This window comes from Rhopalosiphum maidis, chromosome 4, assembly GCF_003676215.2.
Source record: "Rhopalosiphum maidis isolate BTI-1 chromosome 4, ASM367621v3, whole genome shotgun sequence".
NCBI classification, from domain to species: domain Eukaryota; kingdom Metazoa; phylum Arthropoda; class Insecta; order Hemiptera; family Aphididae; genus Rhopalosiphum; species Rhopalosiphum maidis.
Window position 1 is genome coordinate 19,333,097 of NC_040880.1, and position 16,097 is coordinate 19,349,193.

At 33.6% G+C, this 16,097-nt stretch overlaps 1 protein-coding gene across 1 annotated transcript in view; it reads left to right on the top strand.

Moving 5' to 3' along the window:
• Window positions 1–14,887, top strand: part of LOC113555840 (muscarinic acetylcholine receptor M3) — an 82,189-nt gene extending 67,302 nt beyond the window's left edge. Inside the window, 5 exon segments of the mRNA XM_026960407.1 lie at window positions 4,434–4,585; window positions 6,033–6,223; window positions 7,635–7,948; window positions 12,143–12,711; window positions 12,713–14,887. Coding sequence (XP_026816208.1) covers window positions 7,642–7,948; window positions 12,143–12,711; window positions 12,713–14,209 — 2,373 coding nt within the window. The 5' untranslated portion in view covers window positions 4,434–4,585; window positions 6,033–6,223; window positions 7,635–7,641 and the 3' untranslated portion in view covers window positions 14,210–14,887.
• The last annotated feature ends 1,210 nt before the right edge of the window (window positions 14,888–16,097 follow it).

Genomic DNA, 16,097 nt, shown 5'->3' on the forward strand with positions numbered 1-16,097 from the left:
TTTTCAAAGAGGGGCTGAAGTTAAAAATCAAAGCACTATTACTACTTCAAAACGTGATGGCATACAAAAAAAACACATCGTAAAATCAATACATTCATCACTCCGTTCAGAATCTAAAATATATCAAATATAAATACTATTTTCTATACATTTTCATAGAAAATTATGATCTCGCCAAAACATATTAATGTGAAATAGCATCTCAACAGTAATATTAACTATAAAAAAATCCAGTATGGCATCTAAAAGGCAATTCGTGCTGTGATCTCTTAAAAATTAACCTAAATAATTAATAATTTCTGTTAGTAAAGTAGGATTATGTCGTTAAATGACATCACCCCTTTTTGTTAATATTTCTACCAATTATTACTCTCATAAAATATGAATTATGTTTATATTTTTATAAACCTTTTTAATTATAGTTTATTTATTCTTTGAAATTTGCATATTGTACTTTGGCATATATTGTAAATATTCACTAAATTTTAAATTTAATTTACATTTTTTTATATCAACTTATTACATACTAAATTGGTTAACCCAATCTTGTAAAATGTATTTATTTTTTAATAAATTCTCTTACCATATTTAATAATAGGTAATTAAAATTATACTTTTTAATACTTTGTTTCACAGTATTGTATTGTTTAGTGCTGAAACACGCAACATAAATTATATACAAAGTCACAGTAAAAAAAAAAATAAAACATTTTCACTTCTGAATTACTATTTTTGAGATTAAACACCATTAAATATAGTTAATTGAGTAAAAAATATCTTACAATAATTATCTAATGGTTTATTAAAATGTCTTGTTAAAAATATACACATAATTTCATATATACTACCGCCTATATGTAAATACGAAATGCAATTTTGTTATTTTTAATCAAACTCGTCGGAAAATAATTTTTAAGCATGCAGATCAGTTTATTTAATATGTGGCAAACTAAATAAATGCAAATAGATGCTGTCTAAATATGTCGTTTTTAAATGTGTAAAAACCCTGGGCCGTAAGTATCCAAACACAAATACAAAAAAAAATATTTAAAACAAATATGTAGATCGTATAATAAATTCAATACGTTTTACCAGTTCTCGTCATTTACCTAATAAAAACGCATAAAATATTTATAAACAAGCAGAAAAGTGATAGTCTTAAATTAAAGAAATATGAATATGTGGTTTTAGAACACTATGAATTAATAATTAGTTATTATTATTATCTTTTAGCATATCCTGTCAACCAACAATTCCTACCTACTACGCACATAGACACGTCTGTGTACAAACAAAACCAAAAGCTATTAAACATCAATGCCCGGCGAACAAACACCGAGAGTGGGATTCATATTTAATTCAAGACTCAATTTACCGTTTTTTTTCCTTTCTAACCCCATACTCTAAACTGTTAGGAATTTATTATCTTTATTGACACCATCGACTCAACTGAGAGCCCCGTGGAAAGACGTATTCAGATGGAAAAAAATAGAAGAAAAGAAAACCGTTATGTATAGCTCACACTGTAGATGACAAACCACTAAACATTCTCGTATACATTATTAATATACGGTATACATAAAGGTATAGGTACCTATACAAAAAGAATATTAAACATAAATAAATATAAAGTAACACGCCATTAGCCTAAACAATTAAAACGAAACTAAAGATAAAAAATGTATACACCTATATTTAAAAATTCGTTTTAAACTTTTAAATGACATATTCTAAAGCAGTATTCACGTTTAACGTACGGTATAACAATTTTGTTAACAATGTTACCCAATTGCAACATTCGTATTTATCTTACGTACTGGATTCCTCGCAAAGAATAAGGTACAATATATTAAAATGTAATAAACGCCCATTGAAAATGATAATATAAATCTACCATGATAGTAAAGCCACACGACTCTCACTCAACATTTTTTCTCCGACTTCGTTTCAAAAAAAAAAAAAAGATTTACCAAACATAAAAATATAGTTTCAAATTATATAATAACAACTACTCGTATATAATTACTCATTTGTCATTTCTCGTATGAGATTTTAAAACACTTAAAAATCATCTATACATTTAAAATGAAAGTAGGCGGTGTATAAGACTTACCATGCATCATGAAATGCACAATACAAATAATAAAATACGGCTAAACATGATTGACTGACTATTAAATGTTTACTTAAGTTTGAGTTTTATTAAAAATATTAAGTATTTATTATTTTATGAATTAAGAAAGCATACAATTTTGTATAAAATATTTGTTATAAATATTGAAGTTAAAAATAAATAATAATAATAAAAATAAAGTAGAAATAATATGTCTACAAAATATTACCATAAGAAATCTTTAACAATTTATTAAAAACAATAACGTAAATGACTCAGTTTAAATGTGATAAATAATAAAAATGAAATTATTTTTCTTACGTATACATTTTAAAAAACAAACAAATAAAATAATTTACTTAATATAGAATATGAACTTATTTTAATTCATTAACCTTTATTATATTATTACCTATATTCATAAAACAATTTTATATTCCAACCAAAAAATCATAACATTTTTCAAAACTTCACTTATTTCTATTATAAAAATGTTTTTAACTTACTATGATGTGATGTTTTTTTCAAACATGCAAATTCTGGTAAATCCATTCGCTGAACATAACAAATAACTAATGTAACGTACTAATTATAAAAAAATAAACTGTAACTAAAAAATCATTCATCCGTTTTACTTGATAATAAAAAATACACCCGGTATTGTAATATTTTAAAACAAAATAATTTACACAGAGGTATTTTGATTATTTTTAATTCCATAGCATAATTGATAAAAACATATACATAAACCCTCATTGTATAATAGTAACTAGAACATAAAATTAAAATTTAACTAAACAACTCAGACATGAATACAATAAAATTTATAAACATAAAATAAGTCAAGTGACAACTGGGTTTTCGGCCCCGATTTATTGGCGTTATAATAAAGTTGACACCTATTTTATATTACCTTAAATCAGTACCTATCAAGAAAAGTTGTGCATAATGTACGAAACGATCCTTAGTATTTTATAATAAGATTTGAAATTTTAATTTGAGTATCAATTTAAAAACGTATTTATTTCTTATGAACCACAAATTGCATGGACCAATCACTAAAAAATGCATTGTACTGGAAACTTTTTTCCCATTCAAATTCGAATAATACTATTATAACTTTTCCCTTACAACAAAAACATTAGACACGTTATTTTGAACTAAACCTAGTTTATTTGTTTCAATAACATCAGATTTTTTTATTAAAGCGTGGGTAAATTTAAATACATTTAAGTCTTATAAATTACTTAATTACTTACTTAATTTGTTATAAAAAGTTAACTTTAAAATTATTTATATTACCCGAGTCTTATAGTTACTGGTGTGTTATAATATTGTATACTACAATGTATAATTGAAAACTTAATATACAGATATTAACAATATGGTAATAGTGAAATATTATTAAGTATAAATTAAAGTATAATATAATTAATATTTATTTTTATATTATTTTCATAAAAAATTTTAAACAAAAAAATCATCATAGTTGTAATTGTCTCTAATTAAAATTTGCTAAAAAAAAAAGTAATAATTAATAATTTTATAACAATTTACATAAATGAATATTGAAAACTAAATCAAACCTAAAAAAATGAATATACAAATAAATTTAAAAACTAAACAACCCAACAAAAAATAACGATAACTAATTTCACTACAGAATAGAATTATAATGTATAAAAAATATAATAAAATGAGTTAGGTATTAACAAATATTTTAAAATGGATTTAAAAATATTAAAACTTTAAATATTATTTCGTACTTATTAACGATACTTAGATGATACTTGTGTTATACGTATAATCTATCTATCGTATCAATATTAACCTACACTAAACTCAATAATAAATACCAACAAAAAACTTCAAACGGCACTATACTGCATTTAATATTATACATGTATATTAATGTATTAAACCATGCATATTATATATTTTTATGATTATACGTTGCAAATATTCGTTTTACTGAATATCGAATGTAGTTTTTAGTAAAAATTGAGTTGGGTTTCGTTTTAGAACTCAATGACTCTCGATCAGTCATGCAGAATAATACACATATACTTAGGAAGTTCACTGACGTATATTATACGTATATACTGTAATAATTTTCCCATCTGAGATAGAATAGATGATGTTTCAACCGCTTGCGTTTCATTTTGAAACAGCTTGCATTGCGGCCACCGACCGAACTATAGTTATATAACTTTAAAAGAATCTACGAAATCACCCCCCCCCCCGCCGCCGCCGCCGCCACCTCTTTAAAAAATAGCAATATACCGATACAATTATTAAAATGTCTTATTTCCATAAACAGGGTATCAAATCAAACCGATGAGGAGCGTTGGTCGTCACGTCGGTGCGGGAACCGACGACATTCGTTTTCGGAGAAATGCTGCGACCAACACTGCTGCCATACAACCTGACCAGGCCTGAATTGTGTCCATCGTGGAAAACCGAGGCTAATAAGTAAGAACACAATATCCGGCCGACAACCGGCCGTCGGGATGAGAATACTATAATATATGATTTATTACTGTTGACTGTTGTCATCGTTATTATTATTCAACGTGGGTTGTTATCGTCGGCGATACACAGAGATGAGTAGTTACCCCCCCCCCCCGTGGGTATGCCAAGATTTTCAACCGGATATTATTGTACATCACGCATACCAGGCTGATGTTTGAATGAAAATCTCTCAATCTCGATATTTCTATATTATATTGCGGCCACGATTTTTGTGTGGCGATCGGGCCGAATACAAAATTCATAAAGATCGCCGAGGTCCGATTCTTTATGCCGATCTCCCCCTAATGATTTACCAGTGCATGTATTATGTGTATGTGTGTGTGTGCGTGTGTGTGAATATTGGCGCCAGGGCGATAGCTTTTTCATTGTTACGCCAACAGTTTGACGTGCGCTGACCTTTTTATGTAGCTGTGACTGAAGCTCCCTAGAATTGGATTGTTCAAAAGAATAAAATATTTAAGGCCATGATAGACGACAGACGCGGCTGCTCTCAACCACAGATAGTGAGCGGCCTTCGGGAATTGGAAAAAAAAAAATTTGGCCCATTATACATCAGATGTTTACTTTTCCTGGGCATTGATCAACAATATCGTTTTTATATTCACTGTCGCGCATTCAGAATTCATTTTTATTTTACAACAATATTTAAATTCTGTATCACCAACAATAAATAATATAATACAATTCCACAAGCACGCACACACATACCACACTATAACAATACTAATATGTAACACGTGGTGGTTGTATATATAATTGGAAACTCTGTATGGAGTGTGGTGACGTAGTGTAGGTAGTGAAGCACACACATTTTTTTTTTAAATGACTGGCGTACATGTATCCATCTGTTCGCGGCGACCGTCACAAATAACGGAAACCGTTTAGGACATATTTTATTGGCTATGACAGGTCCGGCAACCGGAATAATTTAGTTCCGAAGTGTCCCCGGAGCTTATAAAATACATATAGATATACGATTGAACGAATTTCGTATAGGTACAAAATCAATAACAATCCATACATGTTTTTATAGCGATAAAAATAGTATTATAAATCCACTTTAAAGTTTGAAGTGAAAAAAATATTTCTAAACCAACATTTTTTTTTTTTTTTTAGTACTGCTCGATAAATTCATTATCCATTTGGTCGGTTTTAATATGATATTTATATATATATATATATCCGTTCAAACGTAAAAAACTGTAATTAAATAATCGACCAATTTACAATATCCATGTTTTGCTTATTTCATCACGGCCGTTATCCTATCATAGTGTACCCATAAGGCCATAATTTTACTTGTACGAGCTTTTGTTCTAAAATTATTCATTTAACGAACCTTTCTTCGTATTCAAACATATATATATACGTTGATTACTGCTTACAGGATATCTCACACGTAGCCGTTAAGGATGTGAAATTTAAACGTCAACGATTTTCACACTATTAAATGTGCATTGTGATATGATCGAGTGCAGTACAAAAATAAAATAAGAACATACAAGGAACAGTGCAATTTTGCCATGTCTATAGTTTTAATGTAATACTAAAGCTGAATGCGATTGAATACGATTTTAGGTAAAGTAATATTTTAAATATTTTATACTTGTATATAATAATAATGTATTTATTTGATATTATTTTACTTATATATTACTAAATAGACGCTCGTTATTTAACTATATGCATATTAATACATATTATAATATGAATTTGTTTTTTTATACTTTTATACTATAATTTGTAAATAATATAATGACAATTATATTATTTTTGTTACCGAAGAAAAATAATGATCAAAATAACACAAAACGTCAGGTGGGCTTGAAAAAAGAAAACTGTCGTATCCGCTGCTGCTGTTACTTAGGTTTCTATATAGATGCGCAATACTGTAGACCACTTTTCTAAATAAATTGTAAATTTCGATGAATATAATAATAATTAATTATTCCTTTAACGTATATATTTATAGTAATTATTATTATTATTCATAAAATATAACGAAAACGACAGAAAACTTTGAGGGGTGGTCGTGGTAAACGAAACACCACTATTCGCGCGGTGGTATTACTGAAAAGTTTCTCGTCGTGGACGCTCGGAACAATATCATCTAATAATAATAAAATACGCATTTTAGTTTAATTTAGAAAACTCTTTCGTTAAACTCACGAACCAGTGCCCAACTTATATGTATAATATATAAATAATAATTATACAGTGTGTCTGTCTCATCGTGTTTATTATTCCGCCTACTATGTATTACCTATACGGCAAAACTTCATAGCCATTTGAATACCTAATATAAATTAATAATTTAATCCTTAAAATATTTACATAAATTAGTCTGAATTTTTAAGTAACAGGAAAAGTAAAAGAAAAATAATATTTTATTATTTTAAATTTAAGTAAATCTAAAACAAAATACTTCAATAACGTTGTCGACGTTTTCAAAAATATCCATATTGATTTAATAACTGAAAATATTACAATTCTACCTTATATTTAAAGTTTTATAAAGAACTGCAGAGCTGTCTTTTGACTCGAAATTAATGTCATCGTCGTTTCGTAATTGTATGATTCACCGATCACAGATTCCGCGCATTTTTTCTATTGTCGTATTTTACTTTTACAGCCAAACCAAATATATAAGTTAAATAAATTCTTATTTTCAATTTTTATTCGATAATTTTATGAAATTGTTCATTATCCGTCTCAATTCTTAAATACGATTCTATTATTATTTTTTATTAAGTCACGGAATTCAAATACAATACTATACTTCACGCAGAGCTAGTCAATAATATGACAATTAGTATTTTGAAAACTTAGGTATAGGTATATTGTTTTATATTAAATACAAGTATAACTATATAAGTGCTAAATATCACGATTGGATATCACAATTTTTAGATCTGGAATACACCCGTATATAAATAATTTATACTACTTGTTCTTAATTAATAACTAAGGTATTTCTGCGATACGTCAGTTCGCAGATGGATCAAACTGTCGTCAACAGTTCGGTCGCGGTGGCCGTCGGCAACGGCACTGCCGGCGGCGCTCCGGGATCGGTGTCTGGCACCAACTGGACCACAGCAGTGGTGGCACATGCGGACCTAACGCCGGTCCTGTCGCCGTTCGAGTCCTGGCAGAAGGTTCTCATCGTGCTGGTCATCGGCGTGTGCATGGTCCTCACCATCACCGGCAACATACTAGTCCTGGTGTCGTTTATCGTGGACCGGACTATCCGTCAGCCGAGCAACTACTTCATCGCATCGCTGGCCGCCACGGACATGTTAATCGGTAAGCGTGAGCTCTGAAAAAATCGAAAACGCGTCAACGATTAACGATGCGAGCACCTCCTCGTCCGCCCCCGCCCGTCACCCGTCACGGTTACGGGGAAATTTGCAGCAGTCACTGAGAACTAATATACCTAACCTCAACTCTGCCGTATGACGATGATACTAGGAATACTGGGAATACTAGGAATACTAGGATGACAATAGCCACGAAATTTCGTAGCTGCTAGTGTGGACTGTGAAAATCTTACTTCACGGTATAGGTAGTGCAAACATCCGTGTGTACGATTGTGACATGCCCGTTATTACACTGTGTCAATCGGGACGCAGTGATTTCATCTAACGGTTTACATTACATTTGGAGAGAGTAAACTTACCTATATTATCGCGTCGCAAAGGCGAGGCGTGTGTAATAAGTGTACATATTATATATACTGCAGCTGCAGTGATGAATACGTGCGGCGGTTCTATTCCCTTTCTCTCAAACACGTTTCAATGGGAAAATCGCTCGGCTTTATTGAGTGAGATGTGTGTCTATGTAGACATACATAATACCTAGTACGAATATTATACGGTTTTCTGTTTTTAGATTTTATTTGAAATAGGACTTATCTCTGGTCACTAGTGTTCATTTGTTCTATTAGCAATTAGCGAAAACCGTTCAGCGTGATGATAACGATATAAAATAAAGTAAAACGCGCATTTCTTTATTTTCAACTGACCCCCTTTTCGTGTTATTTTCTCGACTAGCCGAACAGTATTTTTTTAAGATTTTGATTTTTTTTTTGTCTTCAAACTATTTATTAATTTCATTTAAAATAATTTGAATAAATATACATTTCAAACGTGTGGTAGTTCGTATGCGAGACTTCTTACTTATGATAAACTTTCACGATGTTTTGAAACTAATATCGAAAATCTAATTAAATACCCTGAAAAAAAATTTGAAACTTTTAAACCATTGTAAAAAGTATATTTTTATTCCGATTATTTTAGTCAAAATCATTAATTAATTTACTGAACCTTAAACGGTTGTGATAAGTTAATAATTTATTGAAAACCAAAATTTGTGATTCGTGACCATTCGCGTTTAAAAAGAAGAATACTTAACATTAAAATAATTCATTTTTATTAGATTACATTTGAAGAAAAATTAATTGGACAACTTAACTGGAATGACTTAATTTCCGCAAAATAATATATTATTCAAGAAAAAGTAAAACGCTTATTTTCATTTGATCCAATCTCACATTATTTTGTTCGACAGCCATTAAAGAACAACGCGTAAAACAAAATCTGACACGTATACATGTTAATTGTAACCGTACTTAATGTAAACGGTTAAAGCTTGTGTGTTTGGAAAAAAAATTACATTCACCAAAGTCCTACTCTGACAAATCACTAATTGCTTCCGACTTCACGTTTTCGGTTGCGATCGATTGTTATATGAAATTACTTTCATTACTATTGATCGCGTGTCAAAATATTGTTCAAAATTTTTCAATGGACATACATATTGCTATACATCCAAATCTTTTATACTCGTCGAGGGCTCGGAAACAATTACAGGTACAAGCGACGCGTGTCAAAGCATCATGGAATCGGAACACGAGATTATATAAAATGTTTATCATACGTAGTCCCAATAGTCGTTTTTTTCCTTTGGGACCATTGAAATAAATACTATTAATTTTTCTTTCTATTTTGACTCTTGTTCACCTTGACCTGCGTTCAAAGTATATACTATGACATTTTATCACTTGCATAAAATATGATTGTTATCAGTGTTATCACATGCACTAAAATGTAAATGTGATACATTTTGGACAACCTTGGTGAAGTTTATTATTGTTCATAAATAAAAAGGAAATATAAAAAAAAATATAAGGATCTAATTGAAATTATAATAACAAAAAAAAACCCTTACGAAATTCTATTTCGTTTGTGGTGGTTGAAAAATAAATTTGGTGAAGAGAAATGAATAAAATATTGTTCAAACAATTTTTTTTGTACTACTAATCAACCATAATTAACTTAGTATAGAATTATTAGAATTATTCTAGCATATATAACATGCGTACCTACCTACATAAATTATCGTCAATTGATATAAAATACGTATTATTAAAAAAATTACGTATTCTATGTTTTAGCAAAATAAATAAGTTGACTTTATTTTATCAGTAAGCTTCGTACGTATTTTGTCAAACAAACTTACTACCTACTGTATATACCGACTGTTTCACCATAATTTAAATTTGCTTTTTTTTCGTTAATACTATAATTAATAAGTACTCCGTTTCGCCGTACGTATAATAATTATAGTAGGTACCTTTTATAATTCAAGAAACTCAGATCAGAAAATATTGATATAGTGAGTTGAAAAAACCACATGCAAAAACACAAAATAATGTACAACTGCAATATATACATAACTCCTAAAAACCCGTTATCAGCGCAATAATTTACCTTTTTCACGTGCTAACGTGAAAATAACTATAGTATAATGACAATAAATTGGCATGCCTCACGGCTCACACGGAATATAGAAATGTATCCTTGCAAGTAATCGTATCAAAGTGTTTAAAATATTATATATATTTTATTTTATAAAATTCAAGGTTGAAAAAAATAAATGTTTCTTAACAAACGTGAACTTATTAATAACATTAGCAATTCAAAAATATAAATGCTGATACATTATCATAAATTCTAGCAACTAATATTTTGCGATCTTGCGAGCAATATAGGAAATGTTTGTATTTTTACAACAGTGAGTGGATTATCAGTGGATCCAGTGTATATTATATCGTTATTATTTTCAACAGCAATATTAAACAAATAGGTTAATATTTGAATAGATTACAGTATTATACACGCTTCGGAAATGTGTTTTATGAATAACGACTAAAACATAATGATTAAGTACCCACAATTTCGTGTTTTATTACCCATGAAATTATTAAGGTATATTATACACTTTATTTACTCTTTGATGCTCTGCCGTCTTTGTTTACTAATTATTATGAACTATGAATAACACATATTATTAAAGAGATCATGTATACCATAATTATGTAGATAATAAAGTGTAAACGTTTGATGCAGTGTGTTTAAATTATATAATTGTTGTGAAACATTTAAAATAAAAAAACAACACAGCATGTTCTGCAAAGGATTACCAAGAGCATGCAATTTCGTAAGCCAATCGAATGTCCCGGCAAATTCTAAATCACTTGATCTTTTGTTAAAGATCATAATATTATTAAACGTGACAGTTTATAAAATCCCAAACAAAGACATTGACATTAAACTCATTAAAAAGATGAAAAAAAAAACACTAAGACTGCCAATTTTAAAATACTTTTTATCCGACATACTTATAATGTACCTATATTTTATCTTAAACAATACGCCATACAACACTAGCTTTCAAAAACGATCAACATAAGCTATTATAATACTTTATTATTTATTAACCATCACAATAATATTTATTGATTCTTAAAAAGAAGTCTATAACTCAATACTTCGTCCTACGAAGAATGACGTAACTCGATTTTTATCGTTTTTCAGAAGAGCAGTTTAAAGTTTTAACGTAACTCAAGTTACATCTTCTTTCTTTGGAAAAATATAATAAACTTACCGAAAGATAATTTTGTCGGTAATTTCCAATTAAAAACGGACGTAACTCTAGATACGCCCTTGTTCGCTAGTAAACACAATACAAGGACTTTATAATTGATTTTATTTGCCACCATTTTGGCAGAGTATAGTTAATTCCGTCTTCGTTGAGAATAAAGAAAAATAACGCTAGCAGATATCCAAAAAAAAAAAAACCGGAAAATGAAAATATTAGATTAACGTTTTTCTCCGTATGGGTTGTTAACGCGGCGGGTAACTAATTAAATGATCAGTTAAGATTTTGTTTAGAACCGTCGTTTTCTGAATTTTACATAAAACAATAACAAATAACCAAACACAGATAACAATAGTGTTGTAAATCGTAATAGTTACTATCAAAACATCGTGTGAACAGGTATTCCCCAAAACGACATTTCCTGTATAAAAACATCTAATCAACGTCTGATAACAAATAAAAAATATATAATATGCGTTTACGGCTGATTACGACGTGTATTAAATTATTATTCAACCGCGACTATAAATCGGTGTTTTGTCTGTTTACCGCGTACAGGTACGGTGTCGATGCCGTTTTACTGCGTATACATACTGCAGGGCTACTGGGACCTAGGGCCGTTGCTGTGCGACCTGTGGCTGTCGGTCGACTACACCGTGTGCCTGGTGTCGCAGTACACGGTGCTGCTGATCACGGTCGACCGGTTCTGTTCCGTGAAGATCGCCGCCCGGTACCGGGGCTGGCGGACCAAGGACAAGGTCATGTGGATGGTGGTGCTCACGTGGATCATACCGGCGCTGTTGTTCTTCACCAGCATATTCGGCTGGGAACACTTTGTCGGTTACCGGGACCTGTTGCCGGGCCAGTGCGCCGTGCAGTTCCTCAAGGATCCCGTGTTCAACACGGCGCTGATCATCGGCTACTTCTGGACAACGCTCATCGTGCTGTTCGTGCTGTACGGCGGCATCTACAAGGTGGCGTACGAGATGCAAAAGAAGAGCGAAGCCAAACAGCGCAAGATGCAGTCGATGGTGGCGCTGAGTGCGGGCACCGTGTCCGGTATGGCCGGTCACGCAGCCGGCATCGGCATGTCCAAGACCCAAAGCACTCTGCTCGTGCAGGACAAACCGCAGCAACAGCAGCAACAGCACCAGCAGCAGCAGCAACAGCAGCAGCAGCAGCAGCAGCAAGCAGCAACAGCAACAGCAACACCATCAAAACCAACAGCAGCAACAGCAACATCGTCAAAACCAACAGCAGCAACAGCAACAACTGCAGCGGGCGGCCGGAGGCAACAGGTCGGCGGCGACCGGTTTCGACGACAACGCGGCGACGGGTTGCAAGAACGCGGGCCCGGACGACCGCAACTCTACGGCCGTGGTGGTGGTGGACAAGGAGCGGTCGAGCAGCCCGGCGTTTGAGTCGGACGAGGAGAGCACGACGGGCGAGAAACAGCAGCAGCAGATCAACTGGCCGCGCAAAAAATCGGTGGCCGAACTGATCGTCCAGTCGGCGCTCGTGCAGCGGTCCAACAGCGGCATACACCTGTCGCCGTCCGACAATCTCATACCGTACTCCGGTGCGTCCGGCAACAACAACAACTACAACAACAACAACAACAACAACAACAACCGCGGTAATCAACCGATCGTCCGGTCGTATTCCAACACGGCCGTCGTCAGTTGCGGCGGCGGGCTGACGGGAGCGCGGCCCCGGACGCCGCCCGACACGCCTTCGCCGCCCGACAGCCGGGTGGACGCGCTCGTCGGCATGGACACGAGTGAGCTGCACTTCATGGACGACAGTTCGATCGTCATCGGGTCGCCGACGATCGAGAGTCCGACCAACAGCACTAGTTCGATGAACGAGACCATGTCCTCGGCCCAGTGTTCTCCGGCCCACGGTGCCGCGGCCTCGTCGTCGCTGCTGCAGGCCGCACTCATCCGGGCAGCCGCGGCCCAGCAGATGAGCCAGTCGGGCGGCGGCGCCGTGGCCAAGGTGAACACGGCGGTCGTGGTTGACGGCCGCCAACGCGGTTCCGCGTCGGCCACGTGCACCACGACCGTGGTGGTGGCCGGGCGCATCGGCCGCGGTGCCGGTAACGACGACGACGACGACTACGGCGACGATTACGGTGACGACGGCGACGCGGCCGGCACCGGTACCGGCGAAAAGTCGTCGTCCGAGACGACCAAGAGCGGCGGCGGCGGTGGCGGCGGTGGCGGTGGCGGCGGTGGCGGTGGCGGCGGCGGCGGCGGCGGGGAGAAGCGCGAGGGCAGTTCTCGCGGCGACTTCGTCCGGACCATCGGCAAGCGTCTGAAGGTGAAACGGCCAAAGGTGTCGGGCCGCCAAAAGTCCAAGTCCGAGAACAGGGCCCGGAAGGCGTTCCGCACCATATCGTTCATACTGGGCGCGTTCGTGGCCTGCTGGACACCGTACCACATACTGGCGCTCATCGAGGGCTTCTGCTCCAACCCGCCGTGCACCAACGAGCGGCTGTTCCTGTTCTCGTACTTCTTGTGCTACGCCAACAGCCCGATAAACCCGTTCTGCTACGCGCTGGCCAACCACCAGTTCAAGAAGACGCTCACCAGGCTGATGAAGGGCGACTTCCATATATCATAGGCCGCGACGTCGGCCGAGACACGCCCGCGCGCGTGTTCCCGCGACGTTCCTGTTCCTGAAAACGATGATTGTTTCCGGACCGACGTGTGCGCCGCCGTTCGGTTTTCCGTTTCGCGCGTCCGTCACTTCCGGTCGCCCCGCCAATATTATAATAATATGTGTACCGGTGTTCCTGTGTACGCGCGGTCGCCGGAATATTCTGGACTGTTAAAGTCGGTTAGGTAAAGCGGTCAACGCTTTAGCCCGAACAGTTCTAGTACATTATAATATAATTACATCAAAACGATACTTTCGTCAGTCGATGAACATCTCCTAAGTCTTCGGAAACCCAATAAACCTCGTGGGAGCACACGGCATGTATTCTTACAATAATCATAACTTTATTTATTAATATACAGAAATGTTGTAAATATACTCTTAATAGTGTCTTGATAAAAAAAAAGAAAAAAAGAAAAAAACCACTATAATTTATCAGCTTATTATACGTTAATCAATAAATAACTATAAAAATATGTGTAGCACACATTCAGTTTAGCTTAGATTTTTATAGACCTTTTTATTAATGACTTAAAGATTTATTCGTGTAAATAAATATTATTCATAATAATATTATGTGTTTTTAAACAGGGTAACATCAAAACTGTACTTTAAAATGTTTAATTATTCTTAAATCTATTGTTTCGCGTATATTATAAGTTATATAAGTTTATAACATAAAACATAAGACATAAGGTATAATAAAACAATGTGATATTTATAATTATTAGAATCATTGCGACAATATTTACCATTGTAGATTAATATTTCGTTTGATTATTGTAAAGCTTATCAAAAACGAATCCGGTTCACGGATTAAATGAGCCCTAATCTGTAAATGGAATTCGTTTTCACTAGATTTTAGAAACAAATCAGCTGTATTTTACATATAATTATCGTGTAATTAGTTTATTTTAGCCATTATATAGATAATAATATAATAATATATTATATTAATATGTATTAATATAGTTGTGTGTAACGTCAAATAAATTAGTTATTCATATTAATTACAATAAACAATAGGGATTTTTAATTTATAACAATTGTGTTGTCTTTCATTGACCCGTAAATCTATATAATATTCAGATATTCTTACACAAGTACACCAGGGATTCGGGAACAATTTTTATTGCGGTTTTGGTACTTATTACTTGATACCAATTGTAAAATTAAAATTTGTGAAATTCTATCGCATACACAATTTATATAATACATTAATAAGAACCTACTTAGAATTTAGTTTAGTCTTGTTCCTACAACATGTATTACGTTCAGTCCATATCATAATTGATGAATGCTGAAATAATAACTCTACACATTATTATGTAAACAGAAGATAGTATTATTTAAGTACAACTACTTTAATTCAGTACAATAGTTCAATAGCATACATTAAAGAAGATAAAATTTCCATATCAATGCCATATGAGTCAAGACTGAAATTTGGTGTTAAAGATTTATATTTTATACACACATCAATCAGAATATCAAAGACAGCAATATGCAATATGAAATTTATCGGAAAATTTACAAACAAAATAATTTAAAATTTAATTAATAAGTCGTTGGCACTTTTAAACTTATTCAAAACAAATAATATACAAGTAACGATGATTTTATAATTATAAGTAGTACCTCACTTATATAACTTAACTTTAACTGCTTTAAGACTTGAGTCTTAAGTTAATAGTTATATCCATAACTTTTGTCGCTATGTTCCGTGTTATACGAATATTAAGAATGTAATTTAAGATATTCGGACATCGGCCATTTGGTGTATCAACATATCGTATAGTGCTAAAGGTAAGTAAACAATGAATAATTGCACAAGAATAAAATAAAAGGTAGT